Genomic DNA, 14,817 nt, shown 5'->3' with positions numbered 1-14,817 from the left:
CATCGCTCTGCTATGCAGCCATCCCTCCAGCTGCACTACCACAGGCATGACTCAGGTCGTCCTGCTCTGGTGACTCCACACACGAGTCAGATTACTTGTTTTCTGACTTGGGGAACTTTCTTTTCTATGTACTGCCTGAAGGCAGCTCCAGCAGCTTCTCACTGCCTGGGCTGGGGAACAGCCCTCCTTAGTCCCAAGTGGCACTACTATACTGGACCTGTGTTGTGTTATCTCACAGCTCTAAGGAGGCTAAATTTTAGAGGGGAGGCTTTTTTCAGGCATGCATTTGTTTCCATCTCCATCTTCACAAGAATCCTGCTAACTGCCTCCATGATCCCCTCCTATTCCCCAGTAAAAAAAAAAAAAACCACCCCCCCATGCCCCAAAAACCCCCCACTTTTCCCAGTTCTGCTCCAAAGTTGGACTGTCTTGTAATTTTCCATGTTGCTGAGCTAGGTGAAAAGGCTGCTACGGCAAGACCTCTCAGCAACATCTGCAAAGGATGGACAGTCACAAGGCTCCTGAGAGCTCTTCATCTAAGGAGTCACAACTACAGACTGGTGCTGCTCGGAGCAAGTAGGAAGAGAAGGCAAAGACACAGAAAGATCAGGGAGGGAAAAGCTTTTTTTTCCTTTCTTTTCTTCCCAGCTTTGATTTAAAAGAGGAGACTAAACTACAGTTGCAGTCAGTCCCAGGGGACTACCTGGATTTACTTGCAGAGAAAACTGCTTCCTCCCTTTTCAGGAAGAGAGCTGAACAAATCTAAGCTCCTCTCCCAACTGCAGTGCATAAATTTAGATGCAGTGTCAGGGTCCAGGCACAAATTCCTCACTCATTAGGTAAGGACCACTGAATCATTTAATCTGCAGATAAGACTTGTCTAGGCTGATCCACCAGCACAGTGTGCTGTGCTTACACATGGCAGGCTTGTGCCGGCAGCCACAGCCTGTTCTCAGTTATTGCATTACTGTAAAATCATGCTGCTGTGGTGGAGAGCCACGCTGGCCCCTCTGCTCCGGAGCTGGTGGGTCGCCCGGTGCGACAGAGCTCCTGCTTTGGATGTAGAGCAAAAACAACTAATGGAATAAGTGTGTTTGTTCGGAAAGCTGCTGGCAGGACTTCCTTGGGAAGAAGTGTTGTTGAGAAGGAGTTAAAAGGAGAGAAAAATCAAGAATTCAGGCTGTTATTCATGGACAGGGGACAGTTCTGGGTCATATCATGGAAGCCTGCCAGGAAACCGTACAGCTTTGTCTCTTTTGAGATCTGAAGCTGTAGAGAGCTATTAGTAAAGACAGGATCAGTGTCTATGCATATAGTATGGTCTCTATGCGTATAGTATGTGGACCACACTTGCTTGAAAGGGTGAAAATAGACCCAGGGAAGTTACAAGTAAGTTACTTTCACCACTGGGTCAGCATCTTGCAGGCTGCTTACTCTGTCTAGCTCCACACCACAGCCTGCACAAACACAGCTGCCAGAGATGATGCTCACTGTCTCTGCCCTGGGTCCCTCCAGCTCCTGGAGCTCCTTCCCCTGTTCCTCCTCTAGGACTGCTGGTCTTGTACAAAACACAGAGGAAGAACTGGATGCCAGCTGCGCTGGGATGCAGTGAGGCTTTGCCAGCCACAATCACCCTGCGCTGCGTGCTGGGCAGGGGAGAAAGCTTGATGGCACAACACAGTGCTGGGAGCACAAGGAGCAGCATCATGCCTGATCAGGGGGGACAAATAAGGCGGGTGGAAAGCCAGAAGTGGGTTCCGGAGGCACTAAGCTCTTTGCCTGGGACAGTCCCTCTAGTAGTTGGAGCAATTGCACGGTCTGGTCTGAAGAGCATTAGATAGGCAGCTGTGCATGAGAGCAATAGCTCTCTGGCTGAGAGAGATACGCAGCCGCTTAGAGATCAAATGTGACTACAATGCATTACAAAGAAGCTGTGTTTTTCCATTCAGGAAACTGGTATTGGGTACAGATTTGTTTATCAGACCAGCTGCTCAGCCCGAACCGAGCGAGGCCCGCGGACACCAGATGCCACTGGCATCAATCAGAGCGCCTTGCCATCAGAGCGGCAGCTAGCATTTCTCATTGCGTGAGACAGATGTATCAACAGGCAGACCGCCTCTCTTTTATTAAATCAAGAATTAAAAATCTATGCAAGTGAGGAGTGTTTCACAGAAACAGCTTAAATTCCCTTGTGGAAGGGACGGTGAATAAAACGTCAGTAGAAAGTATGAGCAGAGCAGCCCATGAAATGGGAGTTCATGTAGGAGGGGAAGCAGAGAAATCGGTAGCAAAGCTCCTCCTGAGCACTCCCTCCCTTGCACAGACTGACTGGTGACCCCAACAAGAGCACCTTAAGAAGAAAAAAGGAGCTAGAGGTCCTGAGATCTTTATGGATCCTGCTGCCTTTAGGATGCTTCAGACCTGACTCTCATCCCTTCAAGCCCCATGTAACAGCACACCTCAGGAGGCCTGGCAGAACAGCAGGGCGTGCAAAGCTCTGTCACCTCCTTCACCCACTGCCTTGCCTGACGTTTTGCACAAGCAAGAGGTGCCCACAACCATGCCTGCAGAGATTGCTTCTTGCTTTGCCACTGTTTTTGTTTCCCCTGCCTCTTAGGCTCTCCTTTCCTACCAAACAAGAGAGGTGGCCCACACAGATTGTTATGACAGGCTGCAACAGAGGTAGGTTGGAGGTTTCAGACAGCCCTCTAACAAAGACTCTGCTATTGGGAAGGGGCCTGGCACGTTATTAATGAAAATCATGCAGGCTGCAAGTTGTGTTTCGATCTGCCTTCACCAGATAAGCGTGACTGGTAGCTGACAAAAAAAGGCAATTGCACCAACAGTCTTACCGCAGCAATGCAACACACAGGCATAAACCCTGAAATCTGCTGGTACCTGACTGCGTATGACCGCACTGGCATTAATGAAGGCATGGCAGATCAACCGATCCTGAGCCAGAGGCATGCATTTTTGACTTGTAGGTTGTCTTTTCCAGGTTGCACAATTTCATACTATGTATACTAGGTGGTTTATTTTTTTTTTCTGCCAGAAACATGCCTGATATTGGCAGAGGTGCCATGGCACCAGCTGAAAACCAGTAGGGGCAGATTCACTGAAGCAAGCACAGGGAGGAATGAACTGCTCCTCCTTCTCGAGGAGCTGGCATTCCCCTTGAGGATGTGCATGTGATCAGTGGTACCCATTCCCGCCTGGGTTTTTTCCTGGGAGGAACCATGATTTTCCTGTGAGCACATTTCAGACAATTGTGGCAACAAGTGCTGCTGATAAGGAGAGCTCTGTGGCTGTGGGGCCCTTGCCTCTGCCCCCTACATCTCTCTCATAACTTAAGAGCAGAGAGGCAGCTCATAAAAGAGAAGGGTGCAAAATTAAAGCATGAAAGATATTTATCTGCAGCATGAATTCACCAGCGCAACTCCTGGCCACAAACCACCACTGAGACTGCGAGTTCAGGACGATGCAGGAAGGTTATTACCAGTTCCTCCTCAGCAGAGGCCTGACACAGCTTCCCCTGAGGCTTCCCACTGATTCCAGTGGAGAAGCAGAAGGAAAGGTCTTTCTAGAGACTTCTGCAACTCTGACATAGCCTTTGGGCTGAACAATGAACTGAGGGAAGTCTGAACATTTTGGAGAAAGCTGGAGACCCTTACATGCCTGTCCAAGTCTCCAAATTGCACTACAGAAGGCCGTCAGAGAAAGTTACTCTCCTCAGCCTCTGAGAGCTAAACAACACAAAAAATACCTGCCAAGCTCAGTGTCTTCAGAGCTCCTTACCTGTGCGAGGAGTCCTGGCTGGATCTGAAGAGGCTGAGCCCCAGGAGCCTGAGTGACAATGGGAACGGCGTTCTCCATCCGAACTGAATACCCAGCGTGCTTCGAAGGGGAGGCTTGTAACCCTGTTCCACCAGCACAGAAGGTACAGCATTAGCCATCAACAGCACTGCTAGGAATGGGGGTCTGGTTTTCAGAGGTCTCTAAAGGCACTCGCTGATGTCCACTTAAATTGCAGTGTTCAGTCCCTCCAAAAAACTGGGCTCTCAGGGTTCCACATATTCTACCCCAGCCCAAAGATGTCCGTCAAATATTCATAAACATGATACATGTATAAAGGGTGCAGAAAAGACATTTACAAAAACATTAAGGGATTAACTGAGTTCATATTTTGAGGGTACCTCAAACATGTGGGAAACATCTCAATACAATGTGTACAGGAAGAAAAGGAAGAGAGGGGAGGGAATGGCTTCTCTTACCCCATATTCTCTGGTTGGACAACAGAAAATGGTCCTTGCCAGCCAAAACCCATTGCTATGTCGAATGCTCTCTTTAGACCAAAGTGGAACAGTGCAGCGGGAATCCAGAACCCCGTATTCCCTCAGCCTTGACAAGGAGAGCTGATTTTCTCTTGCACAGCTTCTCAGGACTCATATTTAAAAGGCTCTGATCTGACCAGGCAATCTAGCACACCCCAAACTCCAGTCACCGCTGACTCAACCACGTACTAGCATAACTGAGCTGGAGGAAGCTTCCCTCTCCACCACCTCAGTGCGTGGCACTGCCTGTGCTACTTCCTCTGCTTTAGAGCTTTCTCAAGACAGCAAGTGGAAGATGTTAGCTTACATATTCTAGCAATCCATTTCTGAAGTCAAACCCTTGAGATGCATTTTAACTATGTAGAAGAGGTCTAGCTAAACTCTCCTAGTTCAAAAGAGCTTTGATAATCTTGCAGAACATTTAACAAGTGCCTAGAGACTGCTGCACAGACAGGCTTGTAGAAATGAAGAGCAGAAGTTGCACCAGCTGAATCAAGGTCTATTTAGACCTCTTCCTACAGATACCTGGCTAGTTTCGCCAAATTGCTACAGCGTGTACCGTCAAGAGAAGGACAAGTGGCTAAATCTGATCATCACCCGACTTGTCTGACAATGGTACCTGCCACTAGTACATGCGGGCAGAGCAGCTTGCAGCAGGGCTCGAGCTGAAGGAACTGTACTGATAAATGGTCGGGAGCATCTGTCATGGGGGCAAACCCTCAGCTCCACCAGCACCACACTCCCTTCTGCGTTAACCTCCGAGTTCCCCTTTTAACAACTGAATCCACTGAGAAGTGACAAACCCATTATTTATGTACTGATTTATCATTGTTGTGGGACAAAGTTTTCAAGTTTACCAAAGTGAGGCAGAAAAGCCTGAAACTCTGTTCAGGGCAAAGGATGACAAATACCACATATTCTCTCCCAGCCCCTTCTCAGTGCCTGCCCTGTTGTTTTAGACCAGCCACCTCCAACTCATGATGTTGGAGGTGCCTGTAAGATCCTCCGCTGTTGCAAACATTTCCATCCGTAACAACCTCACTCCTCTGATTTACTAGGCCAGCAACTTTTCTACCATAGGATCTGCACTAAGGAAGCTTGTTTCCAACAAGAGCGAGATGATCAAACAGCAGTGGGGAGGGAAGAGCGACTGGCCAAGACCTGGCGAGGCTGTTACTTACCTTGGAAGCCTGGTGGGCAGACGATGAGAGCTTGCTGGAAGGGGTCAGGCCGGGCGCAGATCTGCGCTGTTCCTGTCTGCAGGGGCATGCTCCGCTGGGCCACCGCAGCCATGGACGCCGCTGAGGGCTGGTAGAGTGCAGATTGGTAATTTAGTATGGAGACCTCGGGGTTGGCTAAGGAAATAGTGGCACTGGAGGAGGTGGGAGCCAGGTTGGTGGTCTAAAGGAATGACGGGAATTAAACAAAAACAAACAAAAAATGAGGGAGATGGGTACGTTGGAAGAAGCAAAATCCAAAAATAAAATAAAAAAGTAAAATAGTGTAAGATAAAGTTTAAAAAAAAAAACCAACAAAACAGCAAACTGAAACCAAACAAGGGGCAGAACAGGACACCGAGGAGCACAGAGGCAAGGGCAGCGATGGGGAAAGGAGCACGATCTGCCTGAATAACTGCAGCTGTACCACGCCGTGCGACCTGTGGCCATGCGGCGCTGCTGTGTACTGCTCGGAAACATAGCATATTCTCCAAAGCGGAACTGTAGGGCCATTTATTGCCCACTTGGTTCTGGTTTGCAGCATGATGAAGATGGGTTCAGAAAATGCTACTACCCCCAAATCACATTGTGTTCTCATCATGCACATAGCTCTAGAAGCAGCTCGTATTTCTTAAGCAAAAGAAACTCAGCACAGCCATACTCTGCGCAGCCTCATCCTGAAAGGGGAGACTCATTCCAGCCTTTCCTCTACCTTGTATCTAAGATGGCACATGGCCCTTGAATTATGTTTTGAATTCAAAGGAATCAGAATGCATAACAGGAGGTAATAATAATACTTTCAAAGTCCAAACTTCACGTGGCTTAACTTTAAAATCTCTCAGAGCAGAAACTCCAGCAGGGGATGTTGCAAAGCCACAAAAATCAGCGCAGTGTTCTGCAAAACATCTAGAAATCTGAGGGTGACTCGTTTTTAATTTGGACTGAGTCTGTAACAGTTGCAGACAAACAACCCCTAAACAGCTCTGACACTGCTGTATAAAAATACATCCTTAGCATTCACATCTAGGCAGCTAAGTTCTACCAGACCAAAGCCCACCTTTCCCCTCCATCCAAACGCACCAGCTGGAGATAGGTCAGACAACACTTTCTCATGGTGAACATATGAACCCAGGATGAGGCTTTGATCAAGTCTGCAGGAGGGAGCAGGCAAGCATTTCGTGCTGCCCTGGTTGCCACTGGGCTTGGAAATGGTACCTATGCTGCACTGCCACAACTGCAGCCACGAGGGATGTGATAGAGGAACATTTCTTCTTCCTCCTCCCCTCTCTGTGCAGAGGCAGAGGAGTGCAATCCGTTCCCCTGTGCAACACACCGAGCAGCAACCACGACAGCTCCCACACTCCTAATCTCAGGAGTCATAACTGGGAGGAGGCAATCCCCAGACATTTTGCAGACACAGGGAGCACCAGAGAGCCAAGATGAGTGGTATGTTGAAGAGAATGGTGAAAGGCTTAGAGCTTGTTCAGATTAAAACACCCTTCCTGGAAATGTTTCTACCACTTCTTCTAGGAACACTGGAGATACTGGTTCTGCTCACAACACACACCCCTTATGAGAATTCAGAGATTACCACGGATCAGCCCAGCCAACAACTGATCTCAACATCAAGTGAGTTGTGAGGAAACGAAAGCAAGTCTGCATTTCCTATTAGCAATTGTGGTACAAATGGTGTCTCTGCTCTGCAGCTGGGGCCTAGGGGAGCATGTAGCATGCATTTCTTTAGTCAGCATCTCAGAAACAGCCAAGAAAGGGAACCAGTGTTTGTAACTAATACCCTATCACACCAAGCCATAACCCATCTCTGTCTGCATCTGCTTAATGAATTGTTCCAAAAGACCTTCTGTGATCACATGTATCGAGAACTGAGTCATGAAGTCTGGTTTTCTCAGCGAACACCCTGTACATCTACACGGGCTCTCTTGCTTTCCAAGCACCATTTCCGCAATGCCACCTGCAATCTCTAGAGTGAATCTTGAGCAGCCTGTTCCCAAAAGGCTTAAAAGACAGTAGCTACTTCTTGAGCTTCAGTCTCCCAGAGTGCTGTCCCTGGAGAGTTTCCTTTTGCTGCTGTAATACAGTACTGCAGCGAACAACTTAGCCTGCTAGTCACATAAAATTTGTCAACCCAGCATCCCCCAACACTGGGGCATGTAAAACTAATACAAGAGTCCAAAGCATGATTACAAAGCCAGAGCCCACCAATGTAGACTGCACTGTGTTTGGAGTGGCAGTTTGTGCACAGGGTCCCCAGGTCAACTGTGGCACCTGGAGTAAAGCCAGTGAGGGATAAGAATAAACATTACCACTAAACTCTTTTTTCCTGTTGATCGGTTACAGTGCTGTGTCTGTTACAAAGGGTTTAAATTCCTTTTACTTCAATGCCAATTTGAAGAAGGGCTGTAAGATCACAAATACTTCTGCCTGACCCAGGGAGTGCAGGCCTGCTTGCTGCATTAAGGGACTAATGAGCTTTTCCCCATAGCAACTTCTCAAGTAAGCAGGATTTATCACCCCCAACAACGAGGACAACATTTCACTGTCACACAGAATGTCACAAGATTACCGCTTGCCTGAAGAAAAGAGAATGAGGAATGGTGGAGGAAGGAGAGTAAAAAGGACCATCTTTTTGCAGGCATGTTAAATGGGATGCTACTTTGCTTTTCATCTTCTAGATCCTACTGACATAAATGTTTCAAGCATTGGCTGCTTCTGATCGATGGCCTTACCTGGTTGTGGACTGTGTTCAGCTGGTTGTTAAAAGTCATGGTCAAGTTGGTCGATGTACTTGGGGCTACATGGGTGATGAATGGTGTCTTGCTCTGGTTCACTGTGTCATACATATTCACTCGCCGCTTGCAAATCTCCATGTTCTGGAAGCAGGACTTGACGCTGTGTAAGGAAAGGGGGGACAAGGAAGAGACAGAAAATCAATCAGCTGACCAACACAGGTAACAGTTCATCACAGTGGCCCTGCATTAGGTCTCCACGGCAGACTTGGCACTTTCTAGGCTCTTAGAGCCCTTTGCTATTTTATGCAGGTCTCTTAACCAGTGAGAGTCAGATTAACCCTGTACTGAAGAGGGCCAAATGGGTGTCAAGATGAGAGCAGCTGCTCTGGGACTCCTGGGTGCCCTCATGGGTCTAAGCACTGCAATGTAAGTCACAAAAAGCAAGCAGATTGGTTGCTCTTTAGGTGGCAGGGCAAGAAATACAAAGTGGCTATTTTAAAAGACTGAAAGAGACTGCGAGCAAGCAAGAAAGATAGATACTGGTTTTCTTCTGACAATTGAGCCTGACAGGAAAAGACAACTCATGCTTTCTGCCTCAGTGTAAGTCTGAAGGTAGTTTTACAAGTCTATTGCAAGGAAGAATTTTACTGTTCTTGGTCACTGAGATTCCTGAAAAATCTTACTTGTTCCTTTTAAAAAGTAGTTCACTGAGAGTTGAGTCCAGCCAAGTGGTTAAAACATTGCCCCTGTCTGGCTAAACACTTCCACAGATGCTTATGTTAAAGCGTATGAGCTGTCCTCTTCCAGTCAATGGGACAATTCATATTGCAAAAGGTTACACCAAATCAGATTCATCAATGTCCTGAGGGACTCAGGTTCTGAGGTTATCATCTCAGACTAAGAACTGGATCTCTGGGGGAAAAGATTACAGCTTCTTCCTCTACAGAGACTTTCCTTTAAATGTTATTGATATAGCAATGGAAATTTTGAGAAGTATCGTATTTTGTATCCCCAGCAAATGAGATGAAATACTCTCCGCATTGCCAGCTACACTCTAGGTGTCTGGTACATGAAACTGCTGGTATTTCATTTTTATAATTGGGATACCAAAGCTTACAGAGGTTTAAGAGATAACATAGTGATCTTGCACAAAACTGTATTTTTAATAAAATCTCATTTTTCCAAGGTCTAAAACCCAACACAGTTTTTCACAATTCTTCCATAATAATTGTTTTTACAAACGTGTGTTTCAGAGTCTGAAACACAACCCAAAAAGGTATAAAGGCATTTATTTTATTTCCATTATCCCAACCCAGAAAAATAGAAAATCCAAAGAGTGAAAATCATCTGTAGCTATAAAAAAATCAGCTGTATGCATAATTTCTTTTGCAATGATCTAAGCTGTTACAGGTAGGGGAGGTAAACACATCCTCACATAATTTTTAAGAAACAAATGTCCCTTCAAAAGGAACAAGCTCAATACGATCCCTAGGGTTGGTCAGGAAGACGACCTAGATCTTTTTATCCCTGTCTTGTCTCTTACTCACATGGTCATCTTTCTTCTCTTACAGGGAATATCTTGATAACGGGGTCTGTGGCATAAAGACCTGCAGATAAGACAGGCTCAGGACACTGTGCATAGCTGCGCATTATGTGCATTCAGTTAAAGAACTATCAAATACCTCTAAGTTGCAGAACATTCAGAAAAATCAAACACTTATTAAATAAATATTCTATATTTATCGGACTATTGGATTGCATTTTTCCAGTCAAGTATGAACATAATTCTCACTCCAAAAAGTAGAAGGCACTGGAAAGAGTATAAATTCTGTACATGATAAACTGTGTGTGTTACCAAATGGTTTTATATAACAAGGTATAATCTCTACTAATGTAATACTGTGCTCTCTGTCTTTACTTTTCAAAAAGGGGGGGAAAAAAAAAGGCAGGGACAGAGCAAAACAGACAGAAAGACTGAGGAGTACCCAACAATTTATGAGCCAGGCAGTTAAATATGTGAAGTGGTGAGCTAAACTCACTTTGCTGTTTGTTTGAAAGTAAGCAGAACAGCCCCTCCTGGGCTGCTCAAACTTGCAGCCTCTCTGAAGCATGCCACAGCAGAGATTCCTTCCAGAAGCTCCAGCTTCCATATATTCTCACTTTCTCTGCTGCCTGATTTACTTTCAAGAGAGATTACAACTCCCTGCATCTCTCGAGGCTTTGAAGTTTCTATTCTCAAAACCACAGGCAATCACAGACAAAATTTCCATCAACTTGCCACGCTGGTTACAGCTTATTGCTCTCTTTACCAATCACTGCTTCCAACACGGAGGGGCTGCGCGGGGTTACGCACCCGGCTGGCACAGCATTTAGTATTCAGAGACCTGGTGCTGAATTGTTTATTTGGGTAAAATTCTCACTGCTACTGGCCCCAGTGATATTTGCAACCTTTCTGGGGCTTTGCCTGAGCAGCCACAAGTGAGCATTTCAAAAAATGAAGATGCAATTATCGTCTGTTGCGTTAGCAGAAAGATTTCTGATGGCGATGCATTATGCCACAAATCTCTCCTATTTTACACAATTGGTTGTTGCACAGTAAAAAGGACTGCTGCAAATGGAAAGATTTTAGTTTATGATGCTAACACTGTTAGAAAATACTGTCTTTTTTTATTTATGAACATTTTTATACGAAACTTGCTTTCTCTCTGTTTAGCACAACAATCTCCCATCTTGTTTTCATTTATCAGTTTCTATTTACTTATAGATAACAATGTTCAAAGATGTCTGTGCAGGGTAAGTGTGGGTCTACACAGATCGTGCACCCACTACCTTCTGGTAAGCAGCTGCTCCTATCTTGTGAAAAATGTAACAAAAAGGCAGCTACAGCTCCTTTACAGAGGGAAAACTACCTTAAATGAACTTGAAATACCGCAGGTAAGAGCACACATGGGCAGGAGAGGTGACACAGTAACCTGCTGCTCTGCAGCACCCACACAAACATACTCTATGACTTTTTAAGCAGTCCCCTTTATTTTCATATCTGAGCCCCTCACAGCCTTTAAACACCCATGCACATGGCACCCAGTGCTGCATGGTCAGTACAGTGCTGCACAGGTAACTCTGCTCTCCTGACGAGGTGAAGGGACAGCATGCAAAAGCACCTTGAACTGCAAAGTCCGATCCTGTAAAGCAGGATGGTCAAAGCTAGGTGTCCTGAAGGCTTTGGAAAATTCCTACTATGTGTCTGCCTTCACTTGCACCTGAGAAGCCTGGCCCTACGTGAACTTCCCAGGGGAGAAGAGCAATATGTTGGGCACAGGTTTCCTGTGTTTCAGGCTGCTACACTCCATGATGTAGCCTGAGGAGAAGGGGGAGCCAGTCTTGAAGGCATGACTCTTCTTCACATCTCCATCGGGCAGTGGAGCCCATCTCCATTCCACAAATGTGTCAGCTGAGGTCAGAGCGTGGTGTTTGATGTTACACAGGTGGGCAACAGTAAAGCCGAAAACTCAACTCTTTGTCCTGTTGCCTGTGCCTGTAAACGAGCCTTTCTTCCCTCAAAAAGCAAACAGCCCCAAATTGACCCCTGCAAGATGGGGAGGTTCTGGGAGGAAGGGTCGGCTCTCCACTGCAGATAAGGTTGATTACTGCAGTAACAATCAGACTATATTACTTTGAGATACACTGATACTTTCAGCACTAATTGCATAATTTCTTCTGCATTTTAATGCAAACATACGTAATTATTGAATATTTACATAATGAATGTAGCACAGTCTGCAGTGTTTTAAATGCCAAGCACCTACAACACAATTCTTGCAACCTTAAGAGTTGGTAACCCTCTTTATTAAACCAGAAAAAGATTAAAACTTAGGACTTAAGCATCTTAATAATGCCCTTCAGATACATTTGGTCTCTACCACAACCAGCTCTCATCTGAACCCCTCAATTCAAAACCCAAGGGAAATGAAAGCCACGTACTGTGTGCTGTGAGGGAAATCAAGCAAGTGCGTCATGGTGACAAAAGGGTGGTTCAGAGTTTCAATGGGTGTTATTCTCTTATCTGCGTCTATCGTCAACATCTTCTTTAACAGATCTATAAACTCCCGTCGGTCTGCCTTTTCCACCAACATATCACTTCCTTCCAAATCTGTTGTCATGTTCACCTAAAGGAGAAAGGACAAGGGTGAGCACTAAAGAGACAGAGCAGATGGTCAGGTCTCCAGCAAACTGTTTACTCCTCGTTGGAGCACATGCCCTGCAAGCTTCTCTGTCTAAAGGGGTAGTTGCTGAAGTCACATGGCAGACTCCACAGTGGCTAGTCATCTGGCTTGTGCATGTCAGATCTCTAGACAGACTGTTAAGTGTTCATCTCGCTTGGGTCAATGGCTAATGAAACACTTAGTCACCCTTCACTGAAGATGAACAGCTTCCATGTGGTAGCAGGCAAGCTCTGATAATCAGTATATTTATCACATAAAGGACTGTGCTATCAGATACTTAACTATGTGTTCTGTGAGCAAAAAATATATAAAATAAATAAAAATTGTCAGTGGGTTTATGAGAAACATTCCATTCATGTATCAGGTGCCAGGAAAAAAAAAACATTATGTTATTTCATCCATTTATACAGTCTCACCCGATTTCAGCCCTCCATTTGCTTGTGAACGCTATGATGTCTAGACTTCCTAGCACAAACTCCAGCTTTGGGCTAGTGTTGTGCGCTAGTGCTGTGCCAGTTTTGCGCACTAGTTTGTTTGCTAACACAAACTCCAGTCACAGGAGTGGTTATGCTGGAATTCGCTTTCACAACCACACGGAATTGACACAGTGCGTTAGTACTCCCCATTCCCCCAGACAGCCACATTCTACGGACAGCGCGCTCTTCTGCAGCCACGGCGATTATTTCCAATGTCACTGTTTTACAAGTGGAAACTCTAAAGCACAAAGAAGTAAGTGACTTGCCAGTGGTCACATAGAGAAGCACTGGAGAGACAAGAGAAAGCACAGGATTTCAACACTCAGAGATACAACTTAGCCACTTTCCAAGGCTGCTTTACTACAGCCCATTGAGCCCACATGCCCCTGTGTGCAGTTTCCCCTACAAAGCAGCACATAACAAGCTGATTTGGTAGGCATAATCCTGGTATTTCTCAAGAGCTGGCACAAGAATAGGATACATGGAGAAATCATGTAGTTCTCCTTTGTTAGCGTTGCCCCAAAGCATGTGAGGCAGTCTTACTGGTTACTCACCAATGCTCTTACCTGTGCCATATCATCCAAACAGTTGAAAATATACTTTCTTGCTTCCTTCGACTTAATCCCCGTCTCTGCCTCGTGATCATCTGGCGTCTGCGCAAAACAGGAGACAGGCATTGACCAGAACTGCCCTGCAATCAGCTGCGGGTTATGTGCCACTTCCAGCTTGTGCCTTACCCTTCCCTCATCAGAGACCACTGTGTCTCTCTTGCCTGACCAGATAACATTTACGCTATCTCCGCTATGGTTATATGACACCTTTTGTGTCACAAGGTGATGTATCTCTTCTTTTTCACTTCAGAGGATCCTCCCAACTACGATGGGAGTCACAAAGGTCTCTTACACCCGCTCCAGTGTGAGGCTCAGCATCCCATCCTTACAGCCAGAAGCCCACTGGCCTCTCTCCTTGGGGACTGGATGCAGACAAGCATGCTGGTATGAGAGACTCAAGGCTCACTTGCATTACTGGCGGGTTTGATTATCAGAATTGAAATGCCTTTTTTTCTCCCCTGCCCCAATGCATTAGATATTAGAGCAAAGACTGCCCAGGGCATGTTTCATTTGAACTACACATTAATTCATTGACTACTTCGAAGGAGATTTCCAGGTCAATTCCGGACTTAAATTTCCCACAAAGCAGTGCCGAGCGGGTGGGCTAAGGGCTGCAGACTTTGGGGATGACAGTTTTACCTCGGGCTATACCCACCCCGATGTCTGTGCTGCATTGCAAAAAGCAGAGACCTAGGCCCTGAGGTGACCTGAATGTCTCCTCACTTCCAACCAACAACTGCAAGGTAAAAGAAACAAGGGAGAGTCTTCTTACCTTCAGTCTCCACAAAGGATATGGTGAGTCTGTATCCCTGTTGAAAAACCTCGTAGTCTTTGTCCCTGCACTTAACAAATACTCTGCTGGTAAGCCCTGTGTCTGTGAAATATAGCGAATCTGTAAGAGAAGGATGAGAGGTCACTGTTCATCCTGTGAAGATCTCTGGAGGTCTTCCCTGAAGGAGGGCAGGAGGCATTTAAAACAACAGAACAAAGAAAGAAAGAGAAAATGTAGCACGTAGCTAGACTTCACCAAAAAAACCAAGACCAGTGCAAGGAATGAGAAGAAAGAGAATTCCTGTGCAGCAATCCTCCGTTTATCACATACATCACTGGAAACTCACCCTTACGGTACGCTCCCACAAAGCCTGCGGATAAAGGGAGGAAAGTCCCTAGGTTTTAGAGGTCAAAGAGGAAGACCCACACAGAGATTTC

General features: G+C 45.9%; 1 protein-coding gene across 8 annotated transcripts in view; it reads right to left on the bottom strand.

Moving 5' to 3' along the window:
• HIPK2 (homeodomain interacting protein kinase 2) overlaps nucleotides 1-14,817 on the bottom strand; it is a 144,986-nt gene that overhangs the window by 28,820 nt on the left and 101,349 nt on the right. For 5 of the 8 annotated variants that reach the window (XM_074825961.1, XM_074825969.1, XM_074825968.1 and 2 more), the window contains exons 4-10: nucleotides 14,381-14,500; nucleotides 13,564-13,650; nucleotides 12,280-12,464; nucleotides 9,846-9,905; nucleotides 8,296-8,458; nucleotides 5,513-5,732; nucleotides 3,796-3,917 (exon numbers count right to left, since the gene is read on the bottom strand). In XM_074825961.1, the coding sequence (XP_074682062.1) occupies nucleotides 3,796-3,917; nucleotides 5,513-5,732; nucleotides 8,296-8,458; nucleotides 9,846-9,905; nucleotides 12,280-12,464; nucleotides 13,564-13,650; nucleotides 14,381-14,500 (957 nt within the window). The remainder of the gene's footprint in view (nucleotides 1-3,795; nucleotides 3,918-5,512; nucleotides 5,733-8,295; nucleotides 8,459-9,845; nucleotides 9,906-12,279; nucleotides 12,465-13,563; nucleotides 13,651-14,380; nucleotides 14,501-14,817) is intronic. The other 3 variants (XM_074825965.1, XM_074825967.1, XM_074825964.1) reach the window with 3 other exon arrangements.

The sequence above is a fragment of the Strix aluco genome, chromosome 5, assembly GCF_031877795.1.
Source record: "Strix aluco isolate bStrAlu1 chromosome 5, bStrAlu1.hap1, whole genome shotgun sequence".
NCBI classification, from domain to species: domain Eukaryota; kingdom Metazoa; phylum Chordata; class Aves; order Strigiformes; family Strigidae; genus Strix; species Strix aluco.
This window is presented reverse-complemented; position numbering and strand designations above follow the sequence as displayed.